This window comes from Syngnathoides biaculeatus, chromosome 14 (genome assembly GCF_019802595.1).
Source record: "Syngnathoides biaculeatus isolate LvHL_M chromosome 14, ASM1980259v1, whole genome shotgun sequence".
NCBI lineage: Eukaryota > Metazoa > Chordata > Actinopteri > Syngnathiformes > Syngnathidae > Syngnathoides > Syngnathoides biaculeatus.
The window spans coordinates 17,514,013-17,527,398 of NC_084653.1; the positions used below are offsets into that span (position 1 = coordinate 17,514,013).

A 13,386-nucleotide genomic window follows, 5' to 3' on the forward strand; every position below is an offset into this window, starting at 1 on the left:
AGCTGGAGCCTATCCCAAGCAAGCTTTGGCCGAAAGGTGGACTGCACCCTGAACTGGTCGTCAGTCAGTCGCAGGGGAGATATCGACACCATCACTGAGCAGGAATCAATCCCACGCTGCCCGCACCAAAGGCAGGTGTATGTGCCACTACACCATCAGTGACCCCGATAGACATTTCAACCATAGTTTGTGTGGAACAGTCCACCTGGAGACAGTGCATGTTATTTTCTATATCTCGAGGGGGCGCTAATAAGTGTATTTCGGAGAAATGTGTTCAGAACTTTTAAAATACTGAAAAAATGCTTTTTGGGCATGTTGACAGCTTCCAAAAATACGATACAAGAGAACACTAAAATTCAAGAGGGCTTTTACACTCCTTAGAAGTAGGACATTGTTCACTTTTTAAATGACCAATCATTAAGAGTTTGATAAATAGATAAATAAATATATAATCATTGCAACAAACAAACAAAAGTCTCCCCAATCTGGCGCGCTGGCGTCATCTGGGACTCGCAATCGTCTCATTTACATCATCAAGACTCTTTTCTCACACATGAAGACTCGTGAGAAAAATATATACTTGAATGTTGGATGCGAGAGCCCTGGAAGTCGTTCACTCTCATGCCAGTGTGCCTCCTCTCTCGCTCTTCGTCTTTCTGCGATGTGACAAGTGCCATCCAAGTGGGCAAACAATGCCCACGCCCTTGCATCCCTCCAAGGCCTCGCTGGCAAAGGCTTTTTAATGACCAGTCCACAATAAATTAGAATATTAAAAGCGTGTGCGCTAGCCAGTGAGAAGTCCACAGATGTCGATCATGTCGGCGGGGCCGCCTGCCTTTGACGTGGAGAGAGCAAACATTCAGGGGGAGTGCCCCAGGGTGCTCAACTAATCCCACTTTATCCACGAGAGACGAGCTGTCAGATCTGGGGACACAAAAGCGAGAGTTTTGATACGTTTCAATGACTGTTTAACGAGTTCTATATGGAGGCACACTTACTCCTCAATGGCCACACAAAAAAAGCGACTTGAGGGCAGAATCCAACAGAATGTGTTAAGTAGGGTGAAAGAAAAAAAAAAAAAGATTGGGTAAAATTTGGAGTGCAGATTGGCAAAGGAAACACACCTGGGAGGGGAAACACTACTTGAAATGACATTTTCATTTAAGAATAACAATAACTTTGCTTTCCACTCGATCTTTTATTTTTTACGAGTTTTGGTTTTGTAAACAAAGACAAAGTCCTCAGTCAATCCAATGTATACATCCTCAGTGGCATCTTTGAAAAAATACTTTGTTACTGTACTAAAGTAGATTCTTCACGTCGTTTAGTTGAGTTTTATTTTATTGACGCCTTTTTAACTATTACTCCCTACATTTAAGAACACATAATTGTAGATTCTACGGGTTAATTTGTCAAAATAGGGTTGTTAAATGGGGTCCTTAAAACAACAAAGAAATAAACAAAACATGGAGGAACGTGAAGCAGGGAGCCTCATCGATGATGGCAACAAATTTGGAGAAGCAAGATATTCCCCATGACCTTATTACCTTATAATTTAGGTAATTTAACATTTTTCTATAATTATTAATGTCGTTAACAAATATATGCAAAGTTATGGGAACATGTCGTTTTAATAGCATAATAGTGATGCCTACGTTTTGGTTTAAAAAAAAAAAAGTAGTTTGAGTTTAGTACAATGCAAGTCAAAATAATTAACTATTTGTGTGCATAGTTTTTTTTTTAAACCATTGTGGCAATATTGTGTAACAAAGCTAGAAGGATAAGGTACCGATATATAGAGTAAAAGTTTTTTTTTTTTTTTTTTAAAAAGCATTGACTTGAGAACTCTACTTAATTGCTTAGCAGCCTCTGCCGTGCTGTAAAGTGAACATTATTCTGATTTAAAAGGCTGAACTATACTCGCACATGGCGTTTCTCACCACTGGTGTTCCAGATGGCGTTAGTGTGATTCTTGTAGCCGTTCTTCATGCACTCGTCCACGTATGACTTGGGGTCGCAGCCCGACACCAGGATCTCCCTGAGCAGGGCGATGTAGGCGATGGCCAGCCGCAGCGTGTCGATCTTGGACAGCCGCTTCTCGTACGGGAAGGTCGGCACGTGGCAGCGCAGCTCCTCGAAGGCCGAGTTGATGCTCAGCATCCGCTTGCGCTCGCGGATGTTGGCGGCGTGCCTCTGCACCTTGTACGGCTGATGGGACGCCTGCAACCGGCGCGCGCGGTGCCGCTTGGCCGCCTCCGACGACTCGTCCGCCTCCTCCTCGTACCCGGAGGACTGCGCGTCCAGGTCGGCGAAGGAGAGCTGAGCCTCGGGGAACACCGCCTGGCAGCCCAGCGAGGCCCAAGGCGACAGCTGGCCGCCGGCCAACGCCGCGCTGCCGCAGTCCAGCAGGAACGTGTCCAGCTGCGTCTGGAACTGCAGGTTTTGCTCCATCTGACCCCAGAATGCCAAGTCTGTCGCGCCATCTTGGTCCAAATCGAACAGAACGTCCTCCATGGCTCAAGATGGGACTGATTTTTTTTTTTTTTTTAAGGAGGTGTAGCGGAAGGCCGCCGCGGTCCCGGGTGATCAAGTGCCGTTGTGCGCCCCAACTGCGCGGGTTAAATACTTCCAGGGCCTCCATCTTTGCCGCATGTCTGAAAGGAGCCTCTTGAGAACTCTCACTAAATAACAATTACAATGGGATCGGTTGATCTCCAAATGACAAAAAAAAAAAATAGAAGAAGGGGGAGAACACGTGTCCAATTATAGACCCCCCCCCCCACCCCTTCATCCTCTCGCCCTCGTCCACAAGTGGGCCCGCTAATATTGACAAAACCCTCACGATTTAGTTAGTGGAGGACTTGCGCCACTCATTGTGTGGCGCAACAGGCCCGCGAAGCCGCTTGGCCTGCGGATGAATAGCAACGTTTGGGTCTATTGAAGCTCAGCTAACTACTGTCAAAAACACACGCGAGCACTTAAAAAAAAAAGTGTCCTAAATCCAATTTAGTGACAAAAGTGACGTGTGTTGTCTTCATTTTCCAGGGCACCTAATGGACAATTCGAATACGATCAATCAATCTGGGTGAAAGGTATATTATTGCGCGTGTATATGGCGTTTCTAATGTTTTGGGTTTGAGGCCAAAATTGGAATATCAAACAAATCAGTGGTATTAATGTAATACCGCTCTACCACTGTCGAAGGTGTAATTTCTGTAACAAATGGATTAAATTACACATTATTACACACACGCAATTGAGAAAAGGGTTCATTCATGATGTTGAAAATGCTTTCAAATAAAGTAATGTGGATTAAAACGCAATCCAAATGTTTTTGCAGCACTGAAAAAAAAACTTTGAATGCACTGATTTGAACATGTACTAATGCACATGATTATCAGATTTTCATCATGTGTAACCGATGTTCATGATCGAATTGAATACTTTGTTTTAGGTATGTTGTCCTTTACAATGTTTGACTTGTTTAAAATAAGAAAGCGGGTAAGGGGTGGGGGCCTCTCCCCATCCCCATCCCAAGCAGCTGATTCTAAAACAGACAGGTGACGCCTGTGAACGCCCGGGTAAAAAAAAAGAGGTGAGAAAGAGCAAGGACTCTAATTTTAAATTGTTTAGATGGCTTAGTACTTCATTTCAGCAAGAAACGCCCACTATTTACAAGTCTGATGTGATGTGAAAAGTATGACTTTTAAATGGAATTCAAGTGGATCAAATCCCGCGCACGCTCCAATCAATGCAGTCCACGATGATGGGACAATCTAAACAACAATTATAGCAGCATTCTTCTGATTTTTCCCCTGCAGGGAAAAGCAAGACCCGCGCCAAATAAATGCGCCTGTTTGTTTTGAAGCCCTTCCCAACAATTAAGTCATGCTCATTTACAGCAAACATCGTGCTTTAACTCTAACGTCAATGGCATTACGCAGGAATGCGGCGTGGGGTCCATTTGATTCAAATGAGCCTAATAAGATGGTTGGGGGGAGGGGGCGGGGGTGGTTTTTTTTCAACCCGGTTTGCAATAATGTGTGGTAAATTGAGAGTTCTGCTGCAGGCGCATCGCTTGGAGAGGGGAAAAAAGGACAATGATTGAACAATGTTGGTTGAGAGGTCCTCGATATATACGACATTATAAAGTTAGGAACAGCGCAGAGTGAATTCTGTCATAAATTCGTACTCGTATATCAAATCCATTAATCCCCTTTAAACCCCCCCCCCAAATAATATATATTAGATATATACATACACACACATTTGTTTTTGTTTACAGTAATAATGAAAATACATCTCTGTATTATTGTACTTTATATAAACGTGCAGTTATGAATAGAGTGTAAAGAAAAAAAGTTTTGCCACATTTGCTGCTTCACTTCAATGGACGTTGGCCTCCTCCTCTTGGTGTCCGCGCCATGCCCACATGGAGGCAGTGTAATACAGATGTATGGCTACACATGAAGGATACGATCACAGTTGCTCTGTAAGCCGCAGTTATATTATTTGTTCTTCACAGAAGATAAAGTATCTATGTCGCTTGGTACTGTTACACTGACTGTCGATATGTGTTGCTGCGTCTTTTGTGTTCAAACATGCATAATTTCAAGGCTTAAAATGGTGCAACACTGATGCTAATTATTAACCCGTCTTTGGCGTTTTGCATTGTTCATTGGCACTAAGTTAAATGAACTTCATTAGTCAAAGCCATGTGGTTGTTTCAAATACACGATTGTCTTTGTTTGCTATTTAGTTAAACAGTGCACTTCATCTTGGAGTTGCAACACACAGCTTAAAACCTCTTGTTTGAAGAATTCTTCGCTATCTCCTGTCAATTTGAACAAATAAAAGAAAAAAAGAGCAAAAAAACATCTTGAGAAAATCCTGCAAGTTGGGTGACATGAATCTCAAGGCACCAGTGTACATATTTGATAATTAGTAGTTCAAATAACCTGTCTGAGCAAGTGATGTAACTCCATCACGTAAAATATTTGGGCCTGTTTTTGTTGGCTCTGACACAGAAGCAGCCAGACGGGCCCCCTGAGAAGTGTCGCCGTCCTCCCCCCAGTCGCACCCTGTCACCACCTTCTGGCTCCTCTCTGCCAACGGCAGCGCGCCCCCAGCTGACGCTCCACACCTCGTATCGTGTGGGTTTGCCCCGGTCCTGTCACAGCCAGCCTGGCCTCATTGTGTGTCCCACAAGGCTCCTTGTTGCACGATCAATGCCGTCCACATGCTTGCCAAGTGAAAAAGACGTTGAAAAAATGGGGTTTCTGTCATTTTGACAGTGCTGCGACATATGAGTGGACTGGAGTGGTCGCTACAGCAACAGATACTTTAAGTCTTCAGTTAACCAAAGTTGACTTTAAACTAAACACGCATTTTTTTTGTATTCACACGTATGGATGACGCAAAAATGAACCGAACTTGCATGTTATTTGAACACGGGAGGAAGCCAGAGTATGGTGCTCCCCCGCTATATCGCACTTGACTACAATAGCGCATTCGGTACGTGGCATTTTGTTTTTGTCATCTTCATACAACACATAACTTGCTACGTTATTGGGAGTTTGTGTGTATGGTGTCGTTTTTCTTTTGGGGGGTAAAATAAATGCTTACTTTCACAAATGTTGGTGGCACGTGAGTAAAAAGTGTTCAGATTTTTTTTTTTTTTTTCAACATTCATTCACCGTTTGATAGTTTTGGCATTCAGCAACAGACAGTTTGGTCACATTTAAAAGTATATGATTAATTTTCATATTATTTGAGCATTAATGGTAAAAACACATTTTAAAAAAAATTCTAATTTACCATTTTTTTTTACATGACAGTTTTTGGCTAAATATCGACCATGCTAAAAATGCCACATTTAAAGTCCCATTTTTTAAAAAAGTTATTCTTGATTTAACATTTTTACATTCCTTTTACACTCTTGTCTTTATAAAACTGTGACCACCATGAAGAACTGCAATGGTTCCAATGCTATTCAAAATGCATTAATATTAATTCGGTGGAACGGTAGGGGAGCTGGTAAAGCGTTGGCCTCACAGTTCTGAGGACCCTGGTTCGATCCCGTTCGATCGCCTGTGTGAAGTTTGCATGTTCTCCCCGTGCCTGTGTGGGTTTTCTCTGGGCACTCTGGTTTCCTCCCACATCCCAAAAACATGCAACATTAATTGGACACTCTAAATTGCCCTTAGGTGTGATTGTGAGTGCGGCTGTTGTCCGTTTCTATGTGTCCTGCGATTGGCTGGCAACCAGTTCAGGGTGTACCCCGCCCCCTGCCCGTTGACAGCTGGGATAGGCTCCAGCACTCCCCGCAACCCTTGTGAGGGTAAGCGGCAAAGAAAATGGATGACTGGAAGGATTAATATTAATTCATATAGGAGGAAACGCATTTTGTCTGCTAATGTGTGAATGCCTCATCCTGGCACCTCAGCTCACAGATCCTTCTGGTGTATTGCGGCAACATAATGAGATTTTCTCCAGTGGTTATTATTGTAGAATATTCTTTCTTGGAAAAAAAAGACCTTTCGATGGTCGACCATTCAAATGTATTTAATGTATTTATACTGAATTTACAAATTGATGATAGGAACGCTCACACATGTTCATGGTGACTGAGAAGTATAATAAAGTGTTGCAGCCCAACAACAGCAATTCATTCCTGAGTTGCATTCAACGATTGTTTGTTTGTGCACGAGGACGATAAGCATCGCGCTCCAAAGGCTTTTGGGATCCATCTTGGCGGCTGAGTGCAATCTTTTGGACTCTTTGATCCCCGCTCGGCCATTAGAGTGTCATGGCACATTGAAGCGATAGCAAAGAACCCAAGTTAGCCTTGACTGTACAGCAGATTGGGTTGTGGATAGGCGTAGGCATTCGCCAAATGCCAAATACGTATGTGTCTGAGCTTGGGGTGAACCAGTTAACTACACAAACAATGTGGGAAACGCCAATTGGAAAGCAAACAGACGCCCGTACGATCCTCTGCAACAACTTTTGCTTGTCTATCGTAAAATTGAAGGACATTGCACTTCAAGGCAAGAAGGAGCGCTGTTTTCATTCCAGTCAGCATTTCAGGGACCGTGTCTGGTAAAGGCATCAAGAAGATAAAGCGGGCCCAAAGCAAACAGGCACTCCGGAGGCACCAGCTCTCTCCCCCTAGGTTGCGCAATAAGCCCATGACTGGATGCCCTGGAGCCACCAATTTGATAAAAACACATTTACAACACATGTATAACAGGTATAACGCAGATCACGTGACAACTTTGTCCTTTAAACTTCAGAACTGTATGAAGCAAAGTAAATAGAATGTACAACGTGAAACACCACATTGAACAGTTTGGCCAAATAAAAGCCTTCGTTTTTCATGCTGCTGATCCCCACTAGGGTTGCGGGTGTGCTTGAGCCCATGCCAGCGATCTTCAGGTGAGAGGCACGGTACGCCCTGAGATGGTCGCCAGCCACTTGCAGGACAAGTATAATCAATCATTTGCATTCACATTCAGACCAACGGGAAATTGTGAGTCTTCAGTCAAGCTACCATGCATGTTTTTGGTATGTGGGAGGAAACTGGAGTATCCGGGGGAAAAAACCCACGCAGGTACCGGGAAATCAAGCAAACTCCACGCAGGAGTCACAGGAGTTGGGATTTGAACCCCCGTCCTCAGAACTGTGAGGCAGATGTTAAACCAGTTGTCCATTTTACCACCCTGTCAAAAACAGATCTTAGATAATCGGTTTGGACTGGAATTTTTTTAGTTTACCATACAAAAAAGGGTGGGAGCACGACATTGAAGCCCTTTGAGTGCACATTTTACATCCCGTGTGATGACTTCCTCTTCTTTGTTGAATTCATAGTTTGATTACATGGTGAAAAATGTACAGTAACCAACTGAGCTTTCGTTACTAATTACAGTGGTGCATTGAGATATAGATTTTTCAAGATAGCAGCAGTCATTCATTCATTTTTGTGCTTTGAACTGTGAGCAAAAAAAAAATGGGATCGTAACATTGCGTGGCGACAGTAAACTCAACTCATTTCACTTCACAACAACCTGCAGTCTGGCAGATCTCCCAAAGAGAATTGAAACTTTTTCATGCCAAAAAAAAAGTCTTGAGCTTTTAAAAGGACAGAAGATTACATAACTTTTCCGTTAAGTCTGCCATCTTAACTTTAACAATGTAAAAAAAAAAAAAAAAAGAAAAGTCGTAGATAGGGCTAATGAATAGCATCTATAAGTCAGTAACACTTTGGGAAAAGACAATTTGATCGCGAATAGTCCAGCAACAAATGTCGACGTAAAGACACACACACACGCACGCATACACAAACATTTTATACCCTAGTTAGATAGTTACTACAGATTACATTAGTTGAATAAAAATCTTCTTCGTTTGTCTGGAAGACTTTACTGCACTGGCAATTAGTGGCCAGGTCAATACACATCAGAAGGCACCACAATTAATTCATGAGGATGCACGAACTGTTTAATCCTTGATATTCTATTTAATTGTGTTATTACTGTATGGTTTTCTAAATTACAATATCATTAAGTGCAACTTTGCAATAAAAAAAAGTGAATATTGCTTTTTGTGTTTTAGGGGAGGGTAGCCTGGGACAGACAAATATTTAGGCCAAATCCGGCCCAAATTACTCCCAACTGATCAAAGGCCCGATTGTCATATTTCTCGAAGAGATTACGTGAAATGATTATCCTGTGGATTAGGTTGAGCGAAGAATTAGTTTATTGTCGTGGTTTGTTTGGTACTAAGAATTCAAATCAAGTAAATGTTGAATCACTTCTTTATTGGATTCTGCTGAGCCATGGATTGGCATGAATTGGGAGGACAAGCGCTCAGTGCTGGGTACAGACACGATATGCAGATGCGGGACATTTTGGGATTGTTTTACTTTTAAAAAAAGAAAAGATCCTATCCCACTAGCTCATTCTCCTGTGTATGCATGTATTTTATAATCGATTAATTTAAGACAGCCTGTGTGTTGTGATGTGGTCCCAACTTGAACATTGACGATTTGATGGATTTCTCTGCGGAGCCTGCAGGTAGTTTTTATGAGGCCTCTCAAACCAGATGGAAATGTCCTCAGTCTGTGACTCTGATTCCTTAGAACCAAACACTGCACACACGCGCACACACACACATGCACACAAATATTCTTACTTTCAAAAAGGTGTCTTAGGTCACTGCAGAGACTCCTAAAGACCAGCTGCTATCTTTGTCATGGAGTCATCTCTCTTTGTCCTCTGACCCAGTTGTCTCAGTCATCAAGGTGCTTTGGAGTAAAAGAATTAAATAAGGGGGAAAATAACACATTTAGCGTGTTCATCCTCTCTTGTTGTGTGTGTGTGTGTGTGTGTGTGGTGTGTGTGTGTGTTTGGGGGCGGGGAGGTGGACCCCATCCAGGATGGAACTTCCTACTGAAAAGGAACACTTTCATTCAGGACCTTCACACTCTCGACGACCTTCTGCACTCGCACTGCGGATGGGATGCGGCGTCCAAATTGAGGTGGTGAGGCAAAGTTTCCGTCGCGCTGAATTGAGGAGAGAGCACGCGAGGATAGAGACGGACCGTGAATACAATGCCGAGTGCGGGCAAGCCACCAAAGCAAAAACAAAGAATGCAAACAGGGAGCACAAGCAACATACTCACTTCTTAACTGGGGGATGCTGAATGATGAGATGCATCCTGCACATAGAAAAGGGAAAAAGTGACAAGATGTGGATTACTTCTTATGCATACGGTGGTAAACGTTTCTCTTTTTAATTTTGAGGCTTGCAAACAAAAGGCTGGAAAAAGAATTAAGACACTCAATCTATAGACAATCAGGAACGTTGAATAAGATTAGAAACAGATTGGAAGTCTTAATTTAATTGCAAGCAATTTACATTTGCACTAGACTGAAGTGGTGATTATTGAAATTACCATAACATATGACATTTATATCATGATATTTCATTTATTGAGTTTAAAACACAATGACTGTCTTTTTTTTCCTCATTGTTACTTCCAGTAAGTGGCATGGAAGTGTATCAACAACCAGAGGGGGGTGTTGATGGGTTCAGTTCAACAGCTCCATTTTATATGCTTGGGGTTAAATATCTTGCAAAAGGACACGACGACAACATGTCACTTGGACAGGGATACGAACTGGCCACCCTCCTGTTGCAAGGCGTACACTGATCCTCTGTGCCACACCACCCAGACAGGTGCCCAGAGAAGGTTAATACGAAGGTTTAAACGGTACTGAACAAGGTTCCAGTACAACAATATCAAGTATCTCTGTTCTGTTTGCCATTTTTATTCATACTAAAATGATTTATGAACTTCCTGTTTCATGAAATATCAACAACAGCATGGATTGTGTGGGTTTTTTTTTTTTTTTTTTTTTGTTTAAACTGAGCCAAGGGTATGTTTCTTGTTAGCCCGTGATCACAGTCTTTAGGAAATGAATGCTCTGGTCGCATTACATCCATATAATTCGAATAAATGACGGTAAAATTGATATTTTCCAACACAAAAGAGAGTCCAAACAACCATTTTAAAATTGGAGCTCGGCACATCCTTTCTATTGAGAAGCAATCACAGAGCTGGAAGGTAAATAATGTAGTTGGTCCAATGACTATCAATACAGGTCTTCCAATTGTACAGTTTTAATCAGCATTAATTCCTTGACTAAAGCTAGTTTCTGTAGCTGGGGATCGGATCGCCAAGTTCCCCACCATTGGCCACCTCCCCGCTCACATCGCATCCGACCCCTTTGGCTCCTCTCACAGGTGGTGAGGCCATAGGAAGGGGGACCCATGTTACCCTTTTGGGCTGTGACCGGGTGAGCCCCATGGGTGCAGCCCTGTCCACAAGGCGCTCGCCTTCGAGCCCCACCTCCAGGTGTGGCTGCCGAGGGGGGCCCCAGTGACCCATGTCCGGGCAAGGGAAACCGAAATCCAATATTGCACTCGTCATAGGGGTCATCGTCGAGCGGCTGCTCCTCCACATTGAGAGGAGCCAGATGAGGTGGCTGGGGCATCTGATTCAGATGCCTCCTGGACGCCTCCCTAGTGAGATGTTTTGGGCATGTCCCACCAGATGGAGACCCCAGGGATGACCCAGGACACGCTGGAGAGACTATGTCTCTCAGGTGGCCTGGGAACACCTCGGGATCCCTCCAGAAGAGCTGGAAGAAGTGGCTGGGGTAAGGTAAGTCTGGATATCCCTGCTGAATCTATTTCTCCCGCAACCCGAACCAGAGAAGCAGTAGAAAACAGATGGATGGATTGATTGCTTCATAGGTCAAAATAAATTAAAATTTTTGACCATATTTTTTAAATTCCTTTTACATCCTACATTTAGATCAGAATCATCAATCTAATCCTGAACACCAAGTAATTGACTTCACAATTCAAAGTAACCAATTTAGATTTGCAATCAGGTGATTTCATCCAAATGGCATGATTTAATTCTCTAAACATCAACCACTTACAACAGTTCAGTATACAGTAAGACTGGAAACTATTTACAAGCCATTGACACAAATTTGAAGGCTTAACCACCAAAATCCCATGAAAGTGGTAAATTTGTGTCTCATGGGTCGCCGAATTGCCTCACAGGACGTCCTCTCGCACTCAATACATAGAGATTGTCTGGATTGTCCACTGAAGAGCTGCAACCGGCGTCTTAACATGAAGAGTCCACCCAAACAACGATTGTCGGCCGGCAGAAGTCTCTCTTCCAAGCGTGATGATACATTTGGTTCCAAAAGAGTGATACCATAGATGCCTCGGGACTGTCTCTAACCTAGGAGATAAAAAAAAAAATGGCACTCTGGCTATCTGACCCATGTGCACGAACTGAAGGAGCCCGCTCGGACGAGAAGCGGAACATCGTCTAAGACAACTAGAACAGAGCCGTTCCAATCGATTCAATGGCTCGAGAGTGAAATGACCCCAATCAATGATTATATTCACTGTCAAGTTTTGGAATGAAAAAACTGAATGTATAGCTCCTAATCACGCTTTGATCACTGAATGAAGGTTGGTGTTTAGGCGATCAATTCTGCTATGCCTGAAAGACGGCAATGACTTTTTTTTTCCCGGTTAATATTTTCAGTTTTAAGTGACAGTGACAACAGATACATGAACTTTTCCTCTTAGCAGCACACAAACATCTGAACACTTATCTCCAGCCAAACGCTCAACTGAAAGTCAATTTGTCAGAGAAACAGTCCAGAAGTACTTTGTTATCGACGTTGCAAGAATATGACCTCGGCCTGACATGCTATCACACCCATTAGACAGAATTGTTGGCGTAATGGATGATTCCGACCGGAGGGCGCAGTCATCCATTGGGTCTCGCACCAAACGCTTTGCCATCTGAGAACAATTAAACGTCTGGTTTCCATGATTCGCTGACAGTTGCAGTAGGGGGCCAGGGTTTGGAGCGGCACCCACCCCCCGCCGATTCCGTGTGCAGCAAAATATTGGCCCAAGTGTATTCAAAGCAGCGTAAGCCAAGAAAACAAGTGGTGAAATCAAAATGATTGCGATATTGTTTCATAATAATGCCTGAGAAGGGTTTTGCTTAGAATTATTTACTATAATCATAAAAATTACCGGGTTAGTGTAGATTAGTGATAGACTACAGAGCCTTCTGACCTGCGTACAATTTTGATTTACGATGGGGTTACACTCCTATAGCAGCAACTCTCTGAAAAGCTAAGTGTAAAAAAAAAAAAAAAAAAATTTGAAGCCACGCGTGTCCTAACTGATGTTCATGGCACAAAATGATCTTTCTCAGAGCTACTGCATGTTTTGATATGACGACCACGTACCTGGACACGTGGCTTTGTAGGTTTTGGGATCACTGGACACTAAGTGTCTGTGTGAATCTCGAGTTTGGAACAATATTCAAATGCCATAAAAAGGAAAATGCAATGATTAGAAGAACAAATAGAGCATTATAGTAAATAATTCCATTATCATTACACCTGCGAATTCAAGATTAATTCTTTAATCCATGCTATCAGCATCTTGCGGCTAAAAATATTTACTGCAAATCTTCACCCAGAGCCAAGACAAGAACTTTGAAAGTAATGAGAGATACAAATGAATAAAAATGCACACCCACTTCCTTTGTCTCACTGCAAAGTGATAATACAATGTCAGCAACAGAGAGTATAAAATATTAGAAAGTACAAACCCCGAACCTTACAGTACACAAAACACGACGTGTGTCTTTACATTCTCAACTTCAGTGTGAATTTGTGCCACAGTCTTAGAAGGACTTGATGCCTATGAAAAAATGAGGAAATTTTACAAACCTAATAATGTTAATCAAGGTCTTAAAGCTACCATGCTCAT

At 42.7% G+C, this 13,386-nt stretch overlaps 1 protein-coding gene across 1 annotated transcript; it reads right to left on the reverse strand.

The window, feature by feature from the left end:
• Positions 1 to 815: 815 nt before the first annotated feature.
• Positions 816 to 2,514, reverse strand: LOC133512530 (fer3-like protein). Its single transcript, XM_061842263.1, has 2 exons — positions 1,941 to 2,514; positions 816 to 924 (listed from the first exon to the last, which is right to left on the reverse strand). The coding sequence occupies exons 1-2, from the start codon at positions 2,512 to 2,514 to the stop codon at positions 887 to 889; spliced, it is 612 nt and encodes a 203-aa protein (XP_061698247.1). The 3' UTR covers positions 816 to 886.
• Positions 2,515 to 13,386: the final 10,872 nt, after the last annotated feature.

Bases quoted from the DNA above. Each gene is read 5' to 3' on its own strand.
- LOC133512530 (XM_061842263.1), bottom strand. From the start codon at position 2,514: ATGGAGGACGTTCTGTTCGATTTGGACCAAGATGGCGCGACAGACTTG. The intron at 925-1,940 runs GTGAGAAACGCC...TTGTGTCCCCAG, and splicing joins CGCCATCTGGAACACCAGTG to ATCTGACAGCTCGTCTCTCG.